The sequence below is a fragment of the Micropterus salmoides genome, unplaced genomic scaffold (genome assembly GCF_014851395.1).
Source record: "Micropterus salmoides isolate LMB-PRFRI ecotype aquatic unplaced genomic scaffold, ASM1485139v1 Ms_hic_scaffold_14, whole genome shotgun sequence".
Lineage (NCBI taxonomy): Eukaryota > Metazoa > Chordata > Actinopteri > Centrarchiformes > Centrarchidae > Micropterus > Micropterus salmoides.
In genome coordinates this window covers 24472376-24492453 of record NW_024040485.1, presented here as the reverse complement: position 1 = coordinate 24492453, position 20078 = coordinate 24472376, and the positions used below count along the sequence as shown (strand labels likewise).

The following is a 20078-nucleotide window of genomic DNA, read 5'->3' as shown; positions in this document are numbered from 1 at the left end:
ACAAGTTTTTTTCCAATGTTGTTTTTGCTGCTGCATCATATACTATGCAACCTTAATCTATTGATGACCTCATGCATGCTCTATATATGTCAATTAGTGACTGTTTATCTGCACCCCAGTCACATCCCGCCACCGCTCTCAGTAAATTAATAACTTGTTTGCATTTAGTTTCCAATTGCTTTATGTGTGTTTTCCATGTGTACTTACTATCAAACCACAATCCCAAATACTTAAATTCATTTACTTTTTCCATTGGCTGCTGATATAGAAAAAGCTTTTCTACATGACACTTTCGCTTGTTTGTGAACACCACATAACAGGATTTGCTTGTTGATATTTTAAATACCCACTTGAATGACCACTTCTCTACTTTCCCTATTGCTTTCCTAATGTTCTCTAACACATATGTCTCATTTCTTCCTCTCATCCATATGGCCCCATCATCTGCATATAACGCTGATTTGATGTGTCCATCTAAATCTGAAAATATATCATTAATCATAATGTTGAATAATATAGGGCTAATTGCGCTCCCCTGAGGAATGCCATTATTTACCTTAAACTCTGTAGAAATTTCTGATCCAACCTTTACTCTAATTTTCCTATCTGTTAAAAAGTCTAGTATCCAGTTATAAATCCTTCCTTCAAACCCCATTCTATTTAGTTTAATAAGTAGTCCTTCCCTCCACATAGTATCATATGCCTTCTCAATGTCAAAATACACTATTATCATCAGCTCTTTCATTTTCAGTGCCTTTTCTACCTCATTACTTACTCTAACGAGAGCATCTGCTGTGGAGCGCCCTTTCCGAAATCCATTTTGTATATTACTCAGTAGTCCTCTCTGTTCCATTACATGTGATAACCTACGAACTATTATCCTCTCCATCCATTTGCACAAGTGTGATGTCAGAGCTATGGGTCTATAATTACCAGGATTGGTTGGGTCTTTACCAGGTTTGCTAAACGGTAGTATAACTGCCCTTTTCCAACTTCTCGGTATTATTCCATCCTTCCATATTTTATTGAACAGTCTTAACACTAGCTTATTTGATCCTACTGGCAGCTGTCGGAACATCGCATAACATAACTGGTCTTGTCCTGGGGCTGTATATCCCGTGCTAAGCAGAGCTATATTGATTGTTGGTGTACCATCCTCCCTCTTCAGCTTCACGTCCTTATTTTCTCTGAGTGCCAGGTCTTTCTGTTGCTTATGAATATCCATAAGGTGATCACCACTATGCACAGCCGCAAAAGCCCTACCCAACATCTCTGTCTTTTCTTTGTCTGACACCACCGTCTTTCCTCCATCTATCAAAGCTGGGAGTTTAATCGCTTTCCTTTTCCCACTCATTCTTTTAAACATAGACCATATATCCCCTAACTCTACACCTCTACCTATGGTGGAACAGAACTCTCTCCAACTTTTCTTTTTGGTTAACTTAATTGTCCTACGTGCCACTGCCCTTTTCCTTTGAAAATCCAAAACACTCTCTTGTGATAAATTCTTCTTTAATGTTTTAAAGGCTTTGTTTCGTTCTTTTACAGCTCTGCTACACTCCTCATTCCACCAGGGGACCACTTTCTTCCTGCCCTTTGTTGTTCTGTTTGGAATACTTGTGCTGCATTTATAATGTGTTCTGTAATTTGCTTTGTGCCTTCCTCTACATCACCTTCTAACGTCACAAGGTTTGCTGACTTCGTACAACATAACCTAAATTTTTCCCAGTCTGCTTTCTCAAAGCACCATCTGTTAATTGTACTTCCTTCTAGGAAACATACATTTGTGTTAATAATAGTGAGAACTGGAAAATGGTCACTTCCTATGGTAGAATCATTCATAACAAACCATTCACATGCTTTTACCAAATTATCTGATACCAGTGTGATATCTAAACATGATGTTTTACCCCTGTTCACATCCATTCGTGTTCCCTGTCCATTATTAATGCAAACCAGTGATCTTTCTTCCATCATTTCTTCAATTATGTCCCCATTATTATCTGTGTGATTGCTGCCCCATAAGCTGTTGTGTGCATTGAAGTCCCCACACCATATTTCTTTCCTGTATACAGTCCCTGCCATTTCATTCAGTTTATTGAAATCTAAGTTTTTGCATGGGTTATAGAAATTAATCATTTTAATGTTTCCCTCTTTCCTTGGGCTATAGATTTCAACTATAATACATTCTGAATCTTCTGAGCTTGGGGATTCCCTGTAGGCCAACCCATCCTTGATAAAGGTGATGCACCCTCCACCAGTTTGGTTGTTAGGTCTATCGTACCTTATAGAGCTAAACCCTGGTATCACATAATCTAGTCTGTCTCGTAACCAAGTTTCTTGTACACATATTGCATCTGGAACAACATCTAATTCATGAATGTACTTTTTGAATTCTTGACCATTAGCTATAAGACTTCTTGCATTCCACTGTAGTATGTGAAGAACCATTATGAGTGTCCTAACCCTCTGTTTGTGTATTTCCATTTTCAGTTATTGAATGAATTAAACAAACCTTAAAATCTCATTGCTCAGACAAGATTAACAGAGAAATGAAACTACAAACACTGGTTGAAACAAACCACTTTATTCAGATAAAGTTTTATAGCAAGATCATACAGCTAAGGTTTTAAAGTTAGAGCGTAAAAAATGTAATTTAAAAATGTCATCTCAAGTTAAAATGATAAATGTGCCCAGGTGTGCTTTCAGAGTCAGGGGGCTTTCAGGCTGGGTTCTGGAGGATGGCGGGAGGCAAAAGGGAGAAAGTAGTCTCTGGCAAATTGGAAGACATCATCTGGTTTCCTCAGCAGCAAGAACTGCAGGAAGTCGGAAATGAGGGCCCGGATCTCTGGATGCTGTCTCAGGTACGAGGCGTGGTCCGCCTTCAGCTCCTCCTGCCCCAGCGAGACATTAAACACATGTTGCTATTCTGTTCTGTTCAAAGGATTTATAGGGTAAGATGTGATATATGGGAGGAAACAGTATTATAGGTACAGTCAGTCTGAATCTAATATCATATAATGAGAACGGTCTTGGTCACCTTTCTGTCCAAGAACTTAGATCGCATCTGCATGTCTTCTTCCCAAACCAGGGGGATCTTCTCAAAACCTAACACACACACACACACACACACACACACTTACAACATAACTGACTGTATTTCATTAGAGAAACCTGTGTGTATGTGTAATGTGTGAACCTTACCTTTTTGTAGCTGTGATGGCAGCTGAAGAAGCCTCATGTTGACAGGTGATCCCACCTGCACTCTGCTGGCCAAGTGCCTGATCAGACAGAACAGAACAGAGCAAAATTGCTCAACATGTCTATTAAGCGTTTTTTCCCCCGCAGCAGTCATAAATTCATGCACTTGTCATGGATGCGGGGTGTTTCACTTGTGACCAGACGGTACACCATGCACACCCACATGAAAAACAACTAAAAACAAGCACAGAAATGAAATTAACTTTATCGTTTATTTCTCTTGCTCTTATTCACCATTTCCTGATGCGGTCAAAGCTCGCTAAGGACACAAGGAAAAACTCTAAAAGAAAAAAAAGGCAGGTCTCATGCTGTTAAATTTCATGCGGCCATCTCTTGATGTGACATGAAAATCAGATTTCAAAGTATTGAACAACACTAAAACTTACCAAAACTTTTAATACTATTAATCATGCAGCCCAAACATGCGGCCAACACTAAAATAATTATAACAGTGTAGTGTGCAATCAACAGTGGTACCCTATTTCATCCATAGCGTATAGTGTGAAGGACCCTAAGAGGTATAGTCATTGAGTTACCCATCAGCCAGGAAGTAGCACTGCCAGGTACTTGGGCTGTCCTCCACAGAGTGAACAGTCCTCTCCACCCCAAATACCTCGACCGTCTCATCCCCAACCTCCAGCTGCATCAGACCCAGCTCCCTCTGACCACAGAGAAAGACATAATCAGAGTTCACAAGTAACACACAGAATGAGCAAGAGTTCTCACTGTCACAGTGACTTACAAAAGTGGTTTGTATGATTTGTAATCCCTGGTCGAAAGAGATGAAGGTCATGTGCTCTGGCATTTTTTTCCTAAGAACAATCAGGCGCATCAGCAGCACGTTTGCTCCCTCTGTTACCAGCCCTCTGAGGACAGACATGGGATACGAAAAGCTCTCCTTTGTCACCTCCTGCACACACACACACAAAAGGATTACACCTCACAGTAATTTCGCCACAGCAGGTTTCTGTTCAAGCAAGCATCAAGGTGGTGTGGTTGTTTCTTTTCTCACCTCTCCTACAGTGGTAACTTTATCGATCACCATCTGCCCATCACGCTGCACCATGTGACACCTCTTGTCCAAACTGTGGCCCTCAAGCTGAAAACAGGTTTGTTTGTGTTTAAAGCCAGGGAATGCCAAATAAAAATAGAAAGCAAGAATGAAAGAAGGCAAGTGTACAACATTTTCACTTGTGTGATAAATATGAGACAGTATAGGAAGGTTGCGATGACTCACCTTGACATACTCATGGTAATCTTCCTCCAACACCTCGAGCTCAGTGGTTAAATAGGCTTAAGTGGACAATGAAGGCAGGACAAAGGACACGAAGACACTGAAACATCTGTAAATGGACAAAACAATGAAGAACAACCTGGCTTTGCAGCTCCAGCCTCCCCTCACCTGTCACTGTTGTTCCGCAGGGGGAGTCATCAATGGCTCCCTGGCTCTGTGCATGAAGCAGCAGACAGGGCTGCTGGACTCTGCGGGCAAACTCCACTGTCACATTGAACTTCCCCAGCTCTCGGCCGCCCTCTGACACAGTCACCAGAGAGTCTGGAAAAACACACTTCTGCAGCTCTGCAGGGTCTGAGAGAAAAGTTTGGACATGAGCCACAGTGGACAGGTTCAAATAGGAGACAAGCTACATGGCCCAAAGCAGTGTGTTTGTCTGTGCTGACGTACTTTTCTGTTAGAAAATGAACATATTTCACTCAATTCAAATGTTGAACTACTACTTTAAAAAGGGTGTATTAAATTAGATGTATTTGGTCTAGTATAAACATAAATCATCAATTAACACACATTATTTCTATAAAATAATGTGTTTGACAAAAAGTGTGAATATTAGATGTCTGCAAAAGCAAGGTTCCTTTGATTGTCATTTTGTCTGTATAGTGGATTTAAAGTGGTTTGATTGTATAAAACCCAGCAAAACCAAAGACAATGATTAGTTCACTTGTAAGAAGCAATTTTATGAAGTTAGAACAGAAGCCTTAGCAGAAGATGCCTCACAACTTGAATATCAAAATAATTTGAACCATATTCAAAAAACCCTCTTAAATAGAATTATTAGATAGCAGTAAATTAAATACTTTGAGGGAGGCTTTTATTTGAGATCCAGTGGGTTCATGACTTATTTTTCAGTGTTTCAGTTGCTCCCAAACACTGTTTTCCCACCAAGGGGGCAATTGTAACACTCAGACTTCTTGCATTTAATTTAATATTATAGTCTAGTCCTTACTATAGTGAAAATATGTAAATTTTATTATGAATTAGTGCATCTATATATATATTTTTTATCTATGTTTGTATCAAAAGATGATTAGTGTATTTCAAGTGTGTAAGATATGGAGGAAAATGTGTTACAATTGCGCCTATTTCTAAAGCGTAGCTTTCTATTTTCTCAAGATGCCAAACCCAGGTGGTGCCTCTAAGGCGTAGGAGTTTCTGTCTCTTGTTACCATTAGACTCCTCTATAAAGAGTCCGACAACTCACCAATGCTGGACATGAATGCTATAGCCTCTTCGGAGGCTTTCAACACCTCTCCGTGGTCGCTTCCTTCAATCCCCGCTAAGGCACCGGCATGAGTCTCGTCTTCCAGCGGGGCTTCCATCATTAACGCTGCCTTTATCTAATGTCTGAGACTGTCGGTGGTAAAACAAGTCCCTACCTGGTTGGAACAGCTTTATTAGACAGACTTCAATTGTGACAGGGGGGTTGTTTTTCTCATTTTTCTGGCAAGCAGTCGTTTGTTGTGCTTCTTCTGTGCAGATTCTTTTCGGAAAGGACGAGCAAATCCGAGTTCTCATGGCAACGACGCTGTGGTACCGTAATGACGGTTGTACATACGCAGCCGAATCGCCACCTCAAAAACACACACATCTATTCTAATCTATACTCTGACCTCTAATGTGTGTTGGTTGAATCCGTTTTAAAATCTTGTTTTAGTTATTAATAAAAAGGGGAAAGTTCAAAATAACAGCAATATTATTTTTTAAAGGAAGCAAAGAAATAGCCTACAATTTCATTTCAGATCTTTATTAATAAGGGCAACACACATTCATAGGCAGATGGCTCTTTTTAACTACAGTCCTCAAATGGTTTTTCTCTTTAGCATGCACTTTTTGGTTACAATCTCTTTTGCATCTATTTTACATTTTTCATAAATGTACTAAAGCTTTACTGGTTGTGTTTGAATATAAAAAGAGGAATAACTTACTTAAAGGCAAAAAATATTTCTTTAGGAACAGTGTTCAAACCTAAGTATACATATGCATAGGCAATAAAAATTCCTTTTATATTAGGAACTAATTTGCTATGTCAATGTAACCAGTATTTGCATTTAGGGCTTTTGTTTGTAGAAGCTCAGGTAAAGGACATAACAGTTTAACATAAACTCCCTTAACTTTATGTTAATCTGGACCCACAACAAAAACAGGTTTACTCAGCGACAAAAATATGTGATATAAAATTGATATAAAAGACAATGATGTGTGATGTGTAATGATTAAAAAAAGCTTCATTTTCAATGTGGTGACAACACAAGGTTCTTCCTCAGGGTGAACCTAACTTCAGGCATCTGCTTTGCAATTCCACGTGCAATGGCTGTCTCTTTCTGGGCTACTTCATTATTCACGCGGTGGAGGATGGTGGTGATGTCTTCACCCCTAAAACAATATACAGTGTTCAAAACACATCATGATCCCTATATTATGATCAAATAAAGTGTAAAATATTCACTGCATAATAACAATTTTCATCATCAGATCTACATAACATTGTGGGTGTTATTGATTTTTGGATGTTTAAAGTCACAACACTAACTAAATATTACATTTTAAAAGTTAAAGTTTGGCATTTACCTCGGACAGCCCTCCTTTAGGTGCTGACACACAGACTGGATAAACCAGCTTCCATGTTTTATGTGTCTAAATGATACGCAGTCTTCAACAGTGGCAATGGCAACCAGAACATCAGCTTCCTCAGGGATGGACAGTGAATAACCATCAGCCTGTAGATCTTCGAATAACACTCTAGCCTGTCGCTGGCTTCCTTGGCAGGCCTGGATAAGGAACACTTTTGGCTTGCCGGTGAGGGTTGACTGGTCAGACGCTTTGAAAGTTTGGGTTATTTGTTTAATGGAGAGGGCCTGCCCATCACAGCCCAAGACTGCACCCTTTTCTCCGTGACTCAGAATACAGCAGATAAAGGCATCGCCATGCTTAGGAGCCGCCTGAAGATCAGTGAATCCGATACTGTTCCACTCCTTAACACTGAACTCCTGTAGCTGTGAGAGGCTGCTCACAGAAGCAAAGCATTTCAGTGCCCGATCCATCTGGTCCTTGGTTAGGTCTTTACACATCAGCACTCTGAACCCCAGCCAACTGAACACCTCTGCCAAACTTTCTACAGGTGATTTAATAAAAAAAACAAAAAAACAGTTAACCTTCAAATGAACAAACAGGACAATAGTGTAAACATGTGCATCTGTCTGCTCTGTACAGGAACATACGAGTATCTTTGTCGGTTCCACTTCTCGTTGTGCTTTGTGTGAAATTCTCATTGTTTATGATCACACAGAGGCCGGTAGGCTCGCTGTTCAACGGATACTGATTGTCCTAAAAAAAAAAGGAAACCATTGGACACAAACACATAGTTAAGAAACTTATGCTCCAAGACGTTTACTTAACATGTTACTTCACTTTTCTTTGCTCATTTATGAGGTATTACAATTTTACAAAAGCTAGATTCCTATTTGTATTCTATATGTTAATACAGGCTAATAAGCAGTGTTGGACAGTAACGCGTTAATATAATAATATTACTTTTCCCAGTGACTAGTAGTGTAACTGATTACTATCTCCAAAACAGTCATGTTTTTACAGTTACTAATCTAAGTAATGCTGCGTTACTAGAACGCACCATCCTTGACATGAATGCATAACAATGGCTTTCCAAAGTCCACACAAGTCACCACCCAATGCATGCTCGGTAAAACGGGCGGAGTGAGAACACATCTGGATATTTGACTGCACTTGTCTAGATCCAGACTTTTAAAGTAGAACAGAAATACGGTCATTGATAACTTACTTTATAATTTTGTATGGAGAAGTAGAACACGCAATGTTAGAAAATCAGTATTAAGGGACTCCTAAGTGTGGCCTAAACTTTCTTGATTAGTCTACCCTCAACAATACCTTTAAGATAAACTGGATAAAACAATTTTTAAGAAATCCAACCTCAATCTGGAATTGTATTCCCAATTACCTGTTTTAAAAGCTTGGAGGTCTTAAGTTCTTCTAACTTTGCAGCAACAATGTTGAAAAAATCCTCTTAAAACTATCATATTTTCACAAACAATGGCTCCTTTCCAGGTCTTCAATTTATAAAAAAATAACTTTACCCCTCACAGATACTACATCTGGAACAACAGAGACATATATCAACACATTGTTCTTGGAAAACTGGTTTGTCCATTGAATTTATCTGGTTAATCAGCTCCTCAATTCTAGTTGTGAATTAATGTCATACTAAACTTCTAGACAAGTATGGTATTCCTATACCACCAAAGAATATGCCTGTCACACTGTTCTGCTTTGTTCATTTAGTTCTCAGTCAGTCCTGTTATTTAGTCTGTGTTTTGGTTCCATGTCTTAGTTCCCAGCCCGGTGTTAATCTGTATTTACTCCTGGGCCCTGTTTCAGAAAGCAGGTTCAACAAACTCTGAGTGTAAACCTGAACTCTGGGTTGACTAACTCTGAGCTGTCAAACTCTGGGTTTTCCATTTCAGAAAGGCCGATCAGAATAAGTTCAGTCAACTCTGAGGCCCAATCTCAATGTCCCACCTCACAGACTCATAGACTTTGAGGTGCGTTCCTGGGAAGTCCGTGAGGGCTTAGGGCTGTCCCACTGTCAAACCGTCAAGTGCGCGAGGGCTCTCGCGGACATTTTGAGCCCTTTATAGACCCTTTTCATAGGCTTAATGATTCATAAAGTGCTGGAATTCTCCCACAGCCTGTTATTCATTTGAAATAGCTACAGGCCTGTTTATTTAGCTCTAACCTGACAGGACTAAATGCCGGTGGCAATAACTGAAGATGAAAATATTAATCGACCAGATTCTAATCTGTAGTTTAGGCTACTCATGGACCTGTGACTGTAAAGTGACAGACACTCTGTCTCTGTTCATACCTCGATGACAGATTGATCATAAAAGCGACATGTTCAAGATCATGTTTGGGTAAAAAAAAGAGTCAGAGAGAAACTCAGCGTTTGTTGATGTAAACCTCCTCCGGAGCAGGTTAGGTTCACAGCATAAGTTGCCAGGGTTACAGACCTAGAGTTTATCTGATCTCACTCTCTGAAACCGAAAACCCAGAGTTTCCCTCATCTCGTGCTCAACTTCCTCAGAAAATAATTTGGATCTTACCTTCCAAATATCTAAGTGTAGTTATCACTACAAGGTATTTCTACGAAGATATAAGAAGGACATTGATGTGGACTGCTCATTTTGTCATATGGCTCAAGAAGACCTGTATCATTTATTTTAGACTTGGACACTCTTGCACTTTTTGGCATTATATCTGTACATTTATCTCCCAATATATTGACTCTATTCTCACTTTCCTATGACAATGTATTGTCTGGCTTTTTTAACATACCCTTCTACCAAGGCAAATCATTTCCATATCATCAATTTGATGTTATTGCTTGCAAAATCACAAATCCATAATTCTAAGCCTTCCTTTGCCATTTTTGAAAACGAAGTCAAACATTACATTACGACAATCCTATACTCTAAAAACAGGAAAGCTCTCAAGACCTTGCATCGATTTACCCTGTTTAAAATTTTTCAGTGCTGATTTGTGATCCTTTTATATTATATATATATTTTTTTTTTCTGTCAGCCTTTCCCCTGATATTGTCTGCGCTTGTGTGTTATGTTCACAATGTTGTTTAATAAAAGCATTTGAAAAAAAAAAACAGAATTGGGCAGCGACTGTTTCACAAGAACGCAAGTTCAGACAAGAACGCAGATTGAAAAACATTTGTGCAGAAGCTGGGATTTACTTTTTTTATTTTTATTTCAGCCTGTGGTTAACAAACGATATATGTTTTGTAAAAACCGTAGTACTACTCCTTGCAGCTGTTATGAATATGATAGTTAAAAAGTCGAGAGAGACTAGTTTGTTTGGGAGCAGGGGAGGGGTAGTAGTGAAAGTAATATAGTAGTAAGTGGTTACTTTTATCACCCAGTAGGCTCATAAGTAATAGGCCTATTATTATTTTTTTAAGGAGTAATAAGTAACTAGTAACTTATTAACACTGCTAATAAGCATGTATCCAAAGGCTTTGAGGTGAAATATGCATAGTAATTATCTGTGAGGGAAAAGTAGCCTATTTAAACCCCTTGTTGTGTCTCTTTAACATAGCCTAACTAAAAACACTGACTCAAGCATCTTCACATATGTGTTGCTATTTCAATATCAGGTAAAAAAAAACTCACCTCCTTTCCTCTCTGGCTCTCATCTGAGGAAATCAGAGTGAAACAGCATTACACCTCCAAGCGTATTGTAATTTTTTGATGAAGCCATAAGAAACACACAATAGGTGGACATATGAGGATCATTAGACAGTAATTTCTGTACCAAAATTATATTAACATAGGCCTACCTATGTTGATTTCACTTGAACAAGCTTGGATAGGTTTTGATAAAAGGCAGGGGGCCTTCAAATGTATTTTCTTCAGCTCTGGGTAAGTTGATTTAATGTCCTCATCAGTTTGAAGGAGGTCCAGGAAGCCTTGGCACGTGTCCTCTCCTTTATTCATTATCTTATCCACAAGCTCAACGACGTGCCCCTCTTCATCTTCTTTGTTGATACTTTTAAGGTTGTTGTACTCACGTTTTGTTATCAGGCTTCTTTCACGAACTTTGTTGAGGATTAGCCTGCGGTCTCCGCACAAAATCTCCTGAATGACTGTTTTATTACGTCTCACCGTGTCTATGGCTGACATGCTGAATCAGACCTAGAGAAAAAGAAAAATATAATTAGAGGATTAGAAGAAGAGAAGAACTGGACGAACGCGTTTTCCCTTTGCTCATAGAAAAGCAGGCAACACTTGGTTTGTACAGTCAAACTGTGAAAGCGCAAAGATTGTTGTAACATACTGAGGAAGCATTGTTTTACCACTAAAGAGCAACTATTTGGTGTAGTAGCCTAACGTTACAGTAGGCAATGATTAATTATCTTATAGGCTACTTTTAGGTACTTTGAGATTACAAAAACATATCGCAGATGCCAAAGTTAACTTGTGTTATTTTCTACTTTGGTCGTACAGACTGGCGTTACACTGTCAGAATATAACTGAGATAACTTAAGTTTTAAACCCTTTTCTACGATGACTGCATGCAAATTTAAGAAAGCGAACTACTGTACATGTAAACTGTAGTATAGCTTAATACAGTGGGAATGGTTACACGAAGCTTTGTTAACTTACTGTCAGGAAATCTTCCCTCCAAACGACGACTGTAACTTAAAATGTCCTGATTTGAGCGCGTAACAAGTCTGGCAGCCTGGTTTCGTTTCCAAACTCGGAAGTCTCAGGCGGCTCTGATAGACGTTGGTTCATACCTGAGCGAAACTCCCATCTCTGGCTATATTTTTCTCAGTTTCATATTTAAAGGTTCAGATTTCATCATCCCGTGTGCAGGCAATTCATTAAGTTAGGGTCGAGTTGGATGTAACGTTGGTGGCAAACAATAGAAGTGTTGGATGTGCTCACCACCTAGTCGACGAGATGTATTATATTTCCTGCCGGTTGTTGAGTAGTTAAGTTAGTAGATAAAAGCAGTATCCACCCTGGTCTGAACTACTTATTGCCTTCCATTGTGGTGGATGAGGGAACACCATATATAGAAAATAACAGACTGTTTAAAAAACCTATGAGGAAAATATGCGGGAAACCGACAGACGGGGTTTTACAAACAACGGCTACAGGGGGCATCAATGAGGCTATTCTACAGTGAAGCGAAGAAGCTGATTGCGCTTTATCGGAAGTGAAATCGATTTTACAAAAGTGAGCACACACGTTAAATGGTTTGGTACCTAGAAATACAGTTAACGTATCGACAGTAGCCAATCATCAAAAAAAAAAAAGTGATATATCGACTAGCAAATAAAATTTATTCCGCCATTGACTTTGCAACAGTCCCTGGTGGTCTAGTGGTTAGGATTCGGCGCTCTCACCGCCGCGGCCCGGGTTCGATTCCCGGTCAGGGAACTCCTTTTTGTTCCGTATGTCCAGGCATTTTTATGACGGGTGTAGGGGGCTCCCACTTAAAGCACTGTGGCTCAAGGCCAGCCATTTTCACCATCTTGATGGATGATAGCTTTGGGTCCACAGCCAAAATGTAGAAAAACATGTTTTTCTCTAGTCCTTTCCTTAGTTTCAGGTAGCCAAAGCTAAACCCAATTTTACTTCAGGATTCCTGTATATACCCTGAGCCCTAATACAACCTTCAGATGGATAATGCAACTACAAAACGGTTTTGCTTCTTTCTGAGATCGCTTTTTCCAAAAATAAGAAAACATTTCTCTAGGAGTGAAGTAATAGAAAGTAGCATCAAGGTGATAAAAGTCAATTTGTGGATTGTGCATTCCCTTGTAATGAGTGTAATAGTAGTTATTTACCTGTTTCCAAGGTAAATGACATGGAAAATAATTAAATGTAGAACAACATTCCAAAATCTGATCTCAATTGAAGATACACTATATGGACAAAATTACTGGGACACCTATACATTACTTTTATAACATCCCATTTGAAATCCAAATGCATTAATATGGAGTTGGTCCCCCCTTTGCAACAGTTTCCACTCTTCTAGGAAGGCATTCTACAAGATTTTAGAGTCTGTCTGTGGGAATCTTTGTCCGTTCATCCAGAAGAGCATTTGTGAAGTCAGACGCTGTTGGACATGAGGGCCTGGCTCGCAATCTCCATTCTAGTTCATCCCTAAGGTGTTGGATAGGGTTTAGGTCAGGGCTGTCTATTTGTTTTACGTATCCTACTTTGTAGAGAAGCCATCTGTGCTACAGAGCAGCAATATAGAGCTGGTCGTGATCCAAAGTCTAACTCAGGGACACCTAGCAGAGAGAACATATGTAGTCAGAGGTGCTTGAACCCACCCTGTCAAAGAATGATGTCCATCCATTCAATTTATACTCCTGAAGCCATCATAGAAGGTAAGAAAGTACATATTTTCTCAACTGGAACACTATCTGAATGCTGTATTGACATCACTGCAAACTCTTCCTGTAGCTCTGAACTAGTTACACAGAAGGAGTGCAATCTGTGAATTTGTCAACCACTTAGCTGAAGTGGAAAAATTTGAGTGTCCCTGTCTTGGGTCTGTGGCAATCCACTCTGTACCTCACTTCCTAACACTTTTAAACACCAGACACTTAACAGAACAAGGATGGATCCAGAAAACATAATACCTAGATGACTAGAATATAAGGTCTATTTTAAATATTTTTAATTCAACTAACATTATAAAACTATATAATTTATTTACTAAAATGGGTGTCTAAATGCATTTTCAAAGCCTTCTCCTCAATACCAGGTATTCAATTCAGGTGGGGCAATGAAGTATTTATTTATTGTTGGTATCTTTTAAAAAAAAATTACAGATTGCATTTAAAAACTCTCAGTAACTTTTTAAAAAGGTTATCTATTTCATTTAAAAAAAAGTTATTGACCCAGCCTTTTACTTGCACCTAGCTTCAGCACACTGCTTCAGAAAAGCTAAGTTCAGTGGGTTTAAAATCTTTTGATCTTGCAGTGTAGGTATGAGAGAGTAAGAATAAAGAAACAGAAAGAAACACATGGTTTCCTGAAGCTCGGTACAGTATGTGACGTCACGCTTCTTCTTTCCCCAGAAATGTGTCATTGTCTTCAGTCAGTGAGGACACTCAGAGAACCACAGTCATCGACAGAGTGGAGGGACAGCAGGAGGTAACAACTTCGCGGTTACACTATTTACAATAATGATATTAAGATGGTCACTGTAGGAGGACTTTGTGTTATATTTTATTTATAAGAAAGCTTACACCAAGAATAGCTAATCATGGTTATATGGATTTATCATTGTTGATTTAGCTGAGTGGGTAAACAAAAGTACTGATAACTTTTTCTTTCTTTCTTTCTTTCTTTCTTTATGGAAAATGTAAAAGCTTCTGTAGGCAGTGGAAATGTGTATGTTATTAAACTCCTAATTAAATGTAACCAAGAGGAAAATTAACACTCATATGAGGAAAGCGGTTTGTTTGTATATCATTTTATGCCCAATGAGATGTCTTAATATTAGTCAGTCTCTTAATGTAGGCTTTTAAAAAGGGGAAGTATGAACAGCCAGGAAATTACTTAGAGTGCACGGATACAACAGCTTAAGCCTACTGTATGTGGCCAGACACGATACGCACAGTAATGTGTGTTTATGTGTGTGTTTGTGTGTGTGTGTGTGTGTGTGTGTAAAACTCCTAGGTTAGCTATGAAACTGTTTCCTGTCCATCCGATGTTTTGCTCTGTTTTGCTGGTTTTGTGGACTTCACAAAGTGGTGGGTAACTTTTGACATTACACGCTACTCACACACACACACAGTCACATACTTTGAGTATAACTTTAAGGATGATGAACCATGTTTTTTAAATAAAAACATGTTCCATAACTCTTCTTTAGTACATCAAATATAGGTCATCAAACAGTTTTGGCAATCTTGCTTTTATCAGGGCATTGTTGTAGTTTGTTTTCTCTTTCCTTGTACACAGCATTCAAGGAAGCTGGCTTCCTCCTCCTCCCTGATTAAACACCTAAATTCTTGTTAAAATAAACATTGATGCTCACACTGCTGAGCACGCCGCTGTGTTTACGTCAAGCTAGAATGTGACAATCCATGGCTAACATCAGGTTTATTTGTGTTTTCCCTCGTGCTATAACTCCAGATTCTGTTTCAACAGTAACAGAGGCCAACAATCCAGAGGTCTGTCAAGAGGAGGTGTTGTTAACTGATGAAGTGAGAATCAAAATGTTTTTTTCACTTCCAAAGGCCACAAAGGCACAATAAACGCTTGCTGCTTAAATACAGATTCATGTTCTGATCTCTGTATTTGTGAAACTCTTTCAGTTGTCTCCACTGAATTCTTCAGGGGATGATATAGAGGAGGCTGCGTTGGAGGATAACTTTCTCTGTGTCCTTTATCCAACAAATACACTCAACTGCTCCTGGTCATTCCACACTTTACAGAAGGATACTCAGCTCTCTGTCTATATCAGGTTTTCATATTTTTTTCTAAATGTTTATTATCCATATAGCATAGCTTTGATGAGTATTTAAAACAATTAATGCATATTTACAATACAAGTATGTTAAAGTGTAAAAATTGTTTTGCGTATCTCTTTCTCTGTCTATTCATCCAGTATTTGTGATGGCGAAAGTGCAGTTCACTCTCGGAATCTGTCTGCAGAAAGAGTCGGATCAAGCACTTTGGTTCTACCCGAGTATCAGATGTTATTCGTAGTCATCCATTTTAACGTGACCTTGCATGACATGTGGACAGTCTACGCGTACAAATACAGCAGGGATATGCTAGGTAATACAGACAAGCACTGACATTGTGAATGATAATTCTATAATGATGATGATAGTATGATGATCTTCAGTGGCATCCACTGTTTGAATAATACATCAGGTAGCACATTATTTAGATTCTATCCACTCTTAACGAGATCAATAGATATTTATTGTCTGTTTGGCCGCAATGATTTCTTTAACAGTAGATTGGTTTCAGGTGACTTACAAATGTACCACATAGTTCATTTGTTATGTCAGCTATTGAAAATGTGATTGTTTCTGAGCCATTTGGGCGGTCACATAGTAGACAAAATTATGTGGCTATGATAGTACGGAATTTGGTTATCAGCAATCTGCTTATTGGATTAGTAAACTGTATGGTCTATAAAATGTATTTAGAAGGAAATTGTCAAAATGCATCCTTTTATAACTGTAGTAGCAAGCTGCACAAATGAACAACTCACAACAGTATTTAAATCAGACTTAATAACTGGTTGATATTCGGTTGCAACTGTCATTAATACTGTATGCACACCATTTATGTATCTTCCTGGCAGGTATTTTATCCTCACATTACAGTTACTTTATATAGTTGACAAGAGTCAGAGTACAGCCAAGCTAGCGTACTTAGACACAGTGGTGCTTTGAGCTAAATGCTAATGCAAGACAACATGCTCACAACGACAATACTACCAGGGTGTTGAGCAGGTATAATGATTACCATGTTCACTTTCTTAGTATGAAGATGTTTTTCCCGTCATCCGAAAGACTTCTTCAGTTCTGGGAAATGAAGAAGTCTCTCAGATGACGAAACCTCTTCGAGTATTTTCAACCAAGTTCAGATGCCCCATGATTTTAACTTTCCTTGGACATCTAATAGTTGTTGAGATATTATGCTTACAGATTACTTAAATGTGTGCCCATTTAGTTTAGTTAAATTTTCTATTATGTCTCAATTATAAAGCATATCTGTGGACTGATTGTAGGCTGACAGGCACTGGTTGTTTACTTGGGGATAGGTTTATGCACATGCAAACAATAGTTAGGTACATAAATTAATTTGGTAAGATGAAGATTAAGGTTAGTTTTAGATCGTATGTTGTAGAGATCCCACAGCAGACCTCCCCAAGGAATTGCTATCAATGATTTGACAAATTCTGTGGTTGTGTTTGACATAGAGGTCCTGCCTCCACCCCAAAACATCTCTGCATTAGTCAAAGATGGAAGACTGTTGGTGACATGGAGTCTGCCCCAGAGTTGGGAAAAGGTCAACTCCTTTTGCTTCGAATACCAGCTGGACATAGGTGATCAGGTACAGTGTGTGTATATGGATATTGATTATTCCAGAAATAATTGATTAAATTATGACATTTCAAGGAACCACAAGTCTGCAAAGTCAGACCTGATCAGATATAACAATCTAAATTTGAGTGTTTACTGGTGAAGTTTTATCTTTTATAAACAGGGAAGTCCCAAAAACTTGAGCGACCATCTGTTTTATACCGAGCCGAATGTAGATCCCAGCCGCACCTACAGAGTAAGGATAAGGACGAGAAAGAATAATCACTGCATATCAAATCTTCTATGGAGTGACTGGAGTCAAACTGTCAGTGAGTGGTGTTTATTAAAGTCATGTCATATAGCGGTTTAACCAATGGCTGGTGACCTTTTATCATCTCCATCAATTGCTTGATTGGTTGATGTCTGGCTGCCTGAACATACCTTTTTACGTTGTATGAATGCAATAATCTAAGTACAATGATCTGTATCTTTATATGTGTGTCTGTTTATAGCGGTTGAACAGACAGGACAGATAATCAAACTCAATGCTATGGTGATCGTTTCAATTTCCCTTGGAATACCCATGATCCTCTTGGCTGTGCTGCTGTTGGGGCTCTATCAGAGGTACTGTTTCTGTCTCTAACTGAACTAACCTGTTGACTGCTGCGTGACTCCCTCACACTCATATGCGCCCCCTCTCACACACAGTTACTCAAAGCTACCTCTCTTCACACTTGCTTTATTTTTTATCTGCCTCATTGGGCTGCTTGAACTCTGTCTTGTCTTTTAACAGTTGACCCCACCCGACATCAGCAGAAGCAGTGAAGTGTAGAAAGGAGAAGCTAGAAGAGTGTTTGGGTAGTGGTAGTGTATTTTCTTATGAAAAGCCACATCCACCCTAAACTTCCTCAAGGTGCAGACAGAAATCCCCTATGAGTTCTAAAATAGCCAAACAGGGGAAAACACAAAATTATATAAAATGCAAACAAAGAGACAGGAAATATACATTTCTTCTTTCTTTGGCGGTTTCACTTTCAACTATTTATTTCAAAACATAATGCATATCAAACTTATTTTATCCAATGCAAGTGGCAAGAGAGAGTTTAAAATGTGTATTGCTATTCTTGCTTAAAGCTCATTGTGTGCATGGATGTGTATGTTTCAGGGTGACTAAGGTTCTGTATCCTCCGATTCCTCGCCCCCCGCCAAAGTACAAATCTTTCCTGGAAAAAAGTGACATGTTCAATGTAAGTACATGCCCAGACTGTACACTCGCACACACATTTCACCACTCACCCAACCCATACACTTGTGTACAAATGTTGTCAAAGCTATTTGTTATTTTTTGTGTTTCTAGTTCTTTCATCTTCCATTGTCAGCTGAGCCTGATGCAGAGATAACAGTGGTGGAGGACACAGAGCAAAACCTTGGAAAGAAGTTTTAAAAGTACTATAGGAAGGACATATTCAAATTTAATTTTGCGGTTTTATGTCACTCATGTCTTTTGAAGGTGCCATATCTAAAAATGTGAAGCAATTTACATGTATTTATCAGCTTGTATTGCCAAAGTGTGAATGGATTGTAACAGAACTTTAAAAATTTGACCTTCCCCGACTTTCTCGGTTACCCATGAAAGACTTAGTGCTGATTTCCATGGAAACAACAGATGTGACGTTAATGCGTGCTCCGGAGTACCTTCACTTCTGAGCTGCAAAGCATGTGAAATATACTGTGATATTGTTTCAGCTGGCCAATGTTAACTAAAGTTAACTTGCTTGGTAACGCAGATGAATTGCTAGCTAGCTAACATACCAAAATACTGTATTGATCAAGTGGGCTCTCTGAGGTCCAAGCTGGGTTACTTTAGCTCTATTCCTTTTCTTAATGGGGCAACTGCTCGCGGTGGCAGTGATCATCTCAAGGTCCACTGCATTTAAACCAATCCCATCATTTTCAGACATCGTTGAGCCCGAGTTAAGTCCAGCATATAACAAGTTTGGCAGCCAGCTGGCCAACCCCAGTTTAGGTTACTGACTGCGTGGTCTGGTGCTGGTTGCTTTGTGGCACAGATCACATTAATTCAGCGTTCAGTCTCATGCATGTCAGGTTACTGTTTTGGTCGATACCCAGGATGATGCTCGCTCACACCCCCCTGTGTGAGTGCGAGCAACAGAATGCTGTTCAGTTAATGGCCACTGGTGACATTGACAACAAGGATTTTCTGATATTACACATAATGTAGAAACTTCACGTTATGTGACACTTAAATTTTAGGACATGTAAAAGTGTACCAATATGATAGCAAGACATACCGCGTATATATATATACACTGTATATAACCAATAAGGAAGGATTTTTGTCATGTAACGACATGTGAATTTCTGTGAATGTGAATGTCCATTAATGAGTTCTGATGAAATACACTTGCTCTGCCTGAACTAGCCAGATGGCTGGTCTTGTAAGTTTAGTGCTTGTTCAAAATGTGCAGTTTGAGTTCAGCTTGGACAAGAGTTGCAGACTGTGGACTGGTAGCTGGAAAGGTGCCAGTTCACCTCCTGGGCACTGCCTTGAGCAGGCTCCTGAACCCCCAACTGCTCACACTGACATTTCTCCATGGATTGTTGTTATAGGTCATGTTTGTGCATGTGTGTGTATTTCAGACCTGTGTGTGCATAATAATAAAAATAACTACAGAGTGAAAAAACGTTTCCCCTTGCAGGATTATGTCTTCTTCTTCTTTGGGGTGTGACATAAAGTTGAGTGATACAGTATATTATCATGTGATCATTTAAAATTAATTAATTTATCCAAGTTTATTTATACAGGGTGGTTAAATGAATACAGTTTATGGGAACCCTTTGTACACAGACAATAACATCAAAAGCAAAAAAAACAATTTA

The 20078-nt window shown here is 39.0% G+C and overlaps 3 protein-coding genes and 1 non-coding gene across 7 annotated transcripts; 2 read left to right on the top strand and 2 right to left on the bottom strand.

The window, feature by feature from the left end:
- Positions 1-2568: 2568 nt before the first annotated feature.
- On the bottom strand, positions 2569-6143 carry LOC119902451 (ciliogenesis associated TTC17 interacting protein). Its single transcript, XM_038718644.1, has 9 exons — positions 5760-6143; positions 4664-4849; positions 4499-4554; positions 4274-4360; positions 4004-4171; positions 3798-3922; positions 3205-3281; positions 3041-3108; positions 2569-2894 (listed from the first exon to the last, which is right to left on the bottom strand). Exons 1-9 carry the CDS (start codon positions 5878-5880, stop codon positions 2712-2714), a joined length of 1071 nt encoding a protein of 356 aa, XP_038574572.1. The 5' UTR covers positions 5881-6143; the 3' UTR covers positions 2569-2711.
- A 143-nt stretch (positions 6144-6286) lies between these two features.
- Positions 6287-12214, bottom strand: LOC119902448 (caspase-8-like). Of its 2 annotated transcripts, none has more exons than XM_038718639.1 (6): positions 12049-12214; positions 10938-11292; positions 10771-10793; positions 7777-7882; positions 7127-7670; positions 6287-6931 (listed from the first exon to the last, which is right to left on the bottom strand). In XM_038718639.1, exons 2-6 carry the CDS (start codon positions 11278-11280, stop codon positions 6790-6792), a joined length of 1158 nt encoding a protein of 385 aa, XP_038574567.1. In that variant the 5' UTR covers positions 11281-11292; positions 12049-12214; the 3' UTR covers positions 6287-6789. The 2 variants fall into 2 exon arrangements, with proteins under 2 accessions (XP_038574567.1, XP_038574566.1); XM_038718638.1 differs by having other exon boundaries at positions 11764-12213.
- A 260-nt stretch (positions 12215-12474) lies between these two features.
- On the top strand, positions 12475-12546 carry trnae-cuc. Its single transcript has one exon. It is a non-coding gene; the product is annotated as a tRNA-Glu (tRNA).
- A 691-nt stretch (positions 12547-13237) lies between these two features.
- LOC119902449 (interleukin-13 receptor subunit alpha-1-like) lies at positions 13238-19882 on the top strand. 3 transcript variants are annotated; one of them, XM_038718640.1, is made up of 11 exons: positions 13238-13508; positions 14205-14280; positions 14809-14882; positions 15268-15338; positions 15450-15598; positions 15743-15915; positions 17075-17208; positions 17362-17506; positions 17690-17801; positions 18343-18424; positions 18535-19882. In XM_038718640.1, exons 1-11 carry the CDS (start codon positions 13463-13465, stop codon positions 18619-18621), a joined length of 1149 nt encoding a protein of 382 aa, XP_038574568.1. In that variant the 5' UTR covers positions 13238-13462; the 3' UTR covers positions 18622-19882. The 3 variants fall into 3 exon arrangements, with proteins under 3 accessions (XP_038574568.1, XP_038574570.1, XP_038574571.1); XM_038718642.1 differs by having other exon boundaries at positions 13242-13508; positions 15283-15338; XM_038718643.1 differs by lacking the exon at positions 13238-13508 and having other exon boundaries at positions 14192-14280.
- Positions 19883-20078: the final 196 nt, after the last annotated feature.

Excerpts from the sequence above, each read along its gene's own strand:
- LOC119902451 (XM_038718644.1), bottom strand. The coding sequence starts at position 5,880 with ATGATGGAAGCCCCGCTGGAAGACGAGACTCATGCCGGTGCCTTAGCG. Across the intron at positions 4,361-4,498 it reads ATTACCATGAGTATGTCAAG|CTTGAGGGCCACAGTTTGGA; the intron begins GTGAGTCATCGC and ends ACCTGTTTTCAG. Across the intron at positions 3,282-3,797 it reads TGCTACTTCCTGGCTGATGG|GCACTTGGCCAGCAGAGTGC; the intron begins GTAACTCAATGA and ends CTGTCTGATCAG.
- LOC119902448 (XM_038718639.1), bottom strand. The coding sequence starts at position 11,280 with ATGTCAGCCATAGACACGGTGAGACGTAATAAAACAGTCATTCAGGAG. Across the intron at positions 10,794-10,937 it reads TTCAAGTGAAATCAACATAG|ATGAGAGCCAGAGAGGAAAG; the intron begins GTAGGCCTATGT and ends TGATTTCCTCAG. Across the intron at positions 7,671-7,776 it reads TGGAACCGACAAAGATACTC|AAAGTTTGGCAGAGGTGTTC; the intron begins GTATGTTCCTGT and ends AATCACCTGTAG.
- LOC119902449 (XM_038718640.1), top strand. The coding sequence starts at position 13,463 with ATGATGTCCATCCATTCAATTTATACTCCTGAAGCCATCATAGAAG. Across the intron at positions 14,883-15,267 it reads TTTGTGGACTTCACAAAGTG|ATTCTGTTTCAACAGTAACA; the intron begins GTGGGTAACTTT and ends CTATAACTCCAG. Across the intron at positions 18,425-18,534 it reads AAAAAAGTGACATGTTCAAT|TTCTTTCATCTTCCATTGTC; the intron begins GTAAGTACATGC and ends TTGTGTTTCTAG.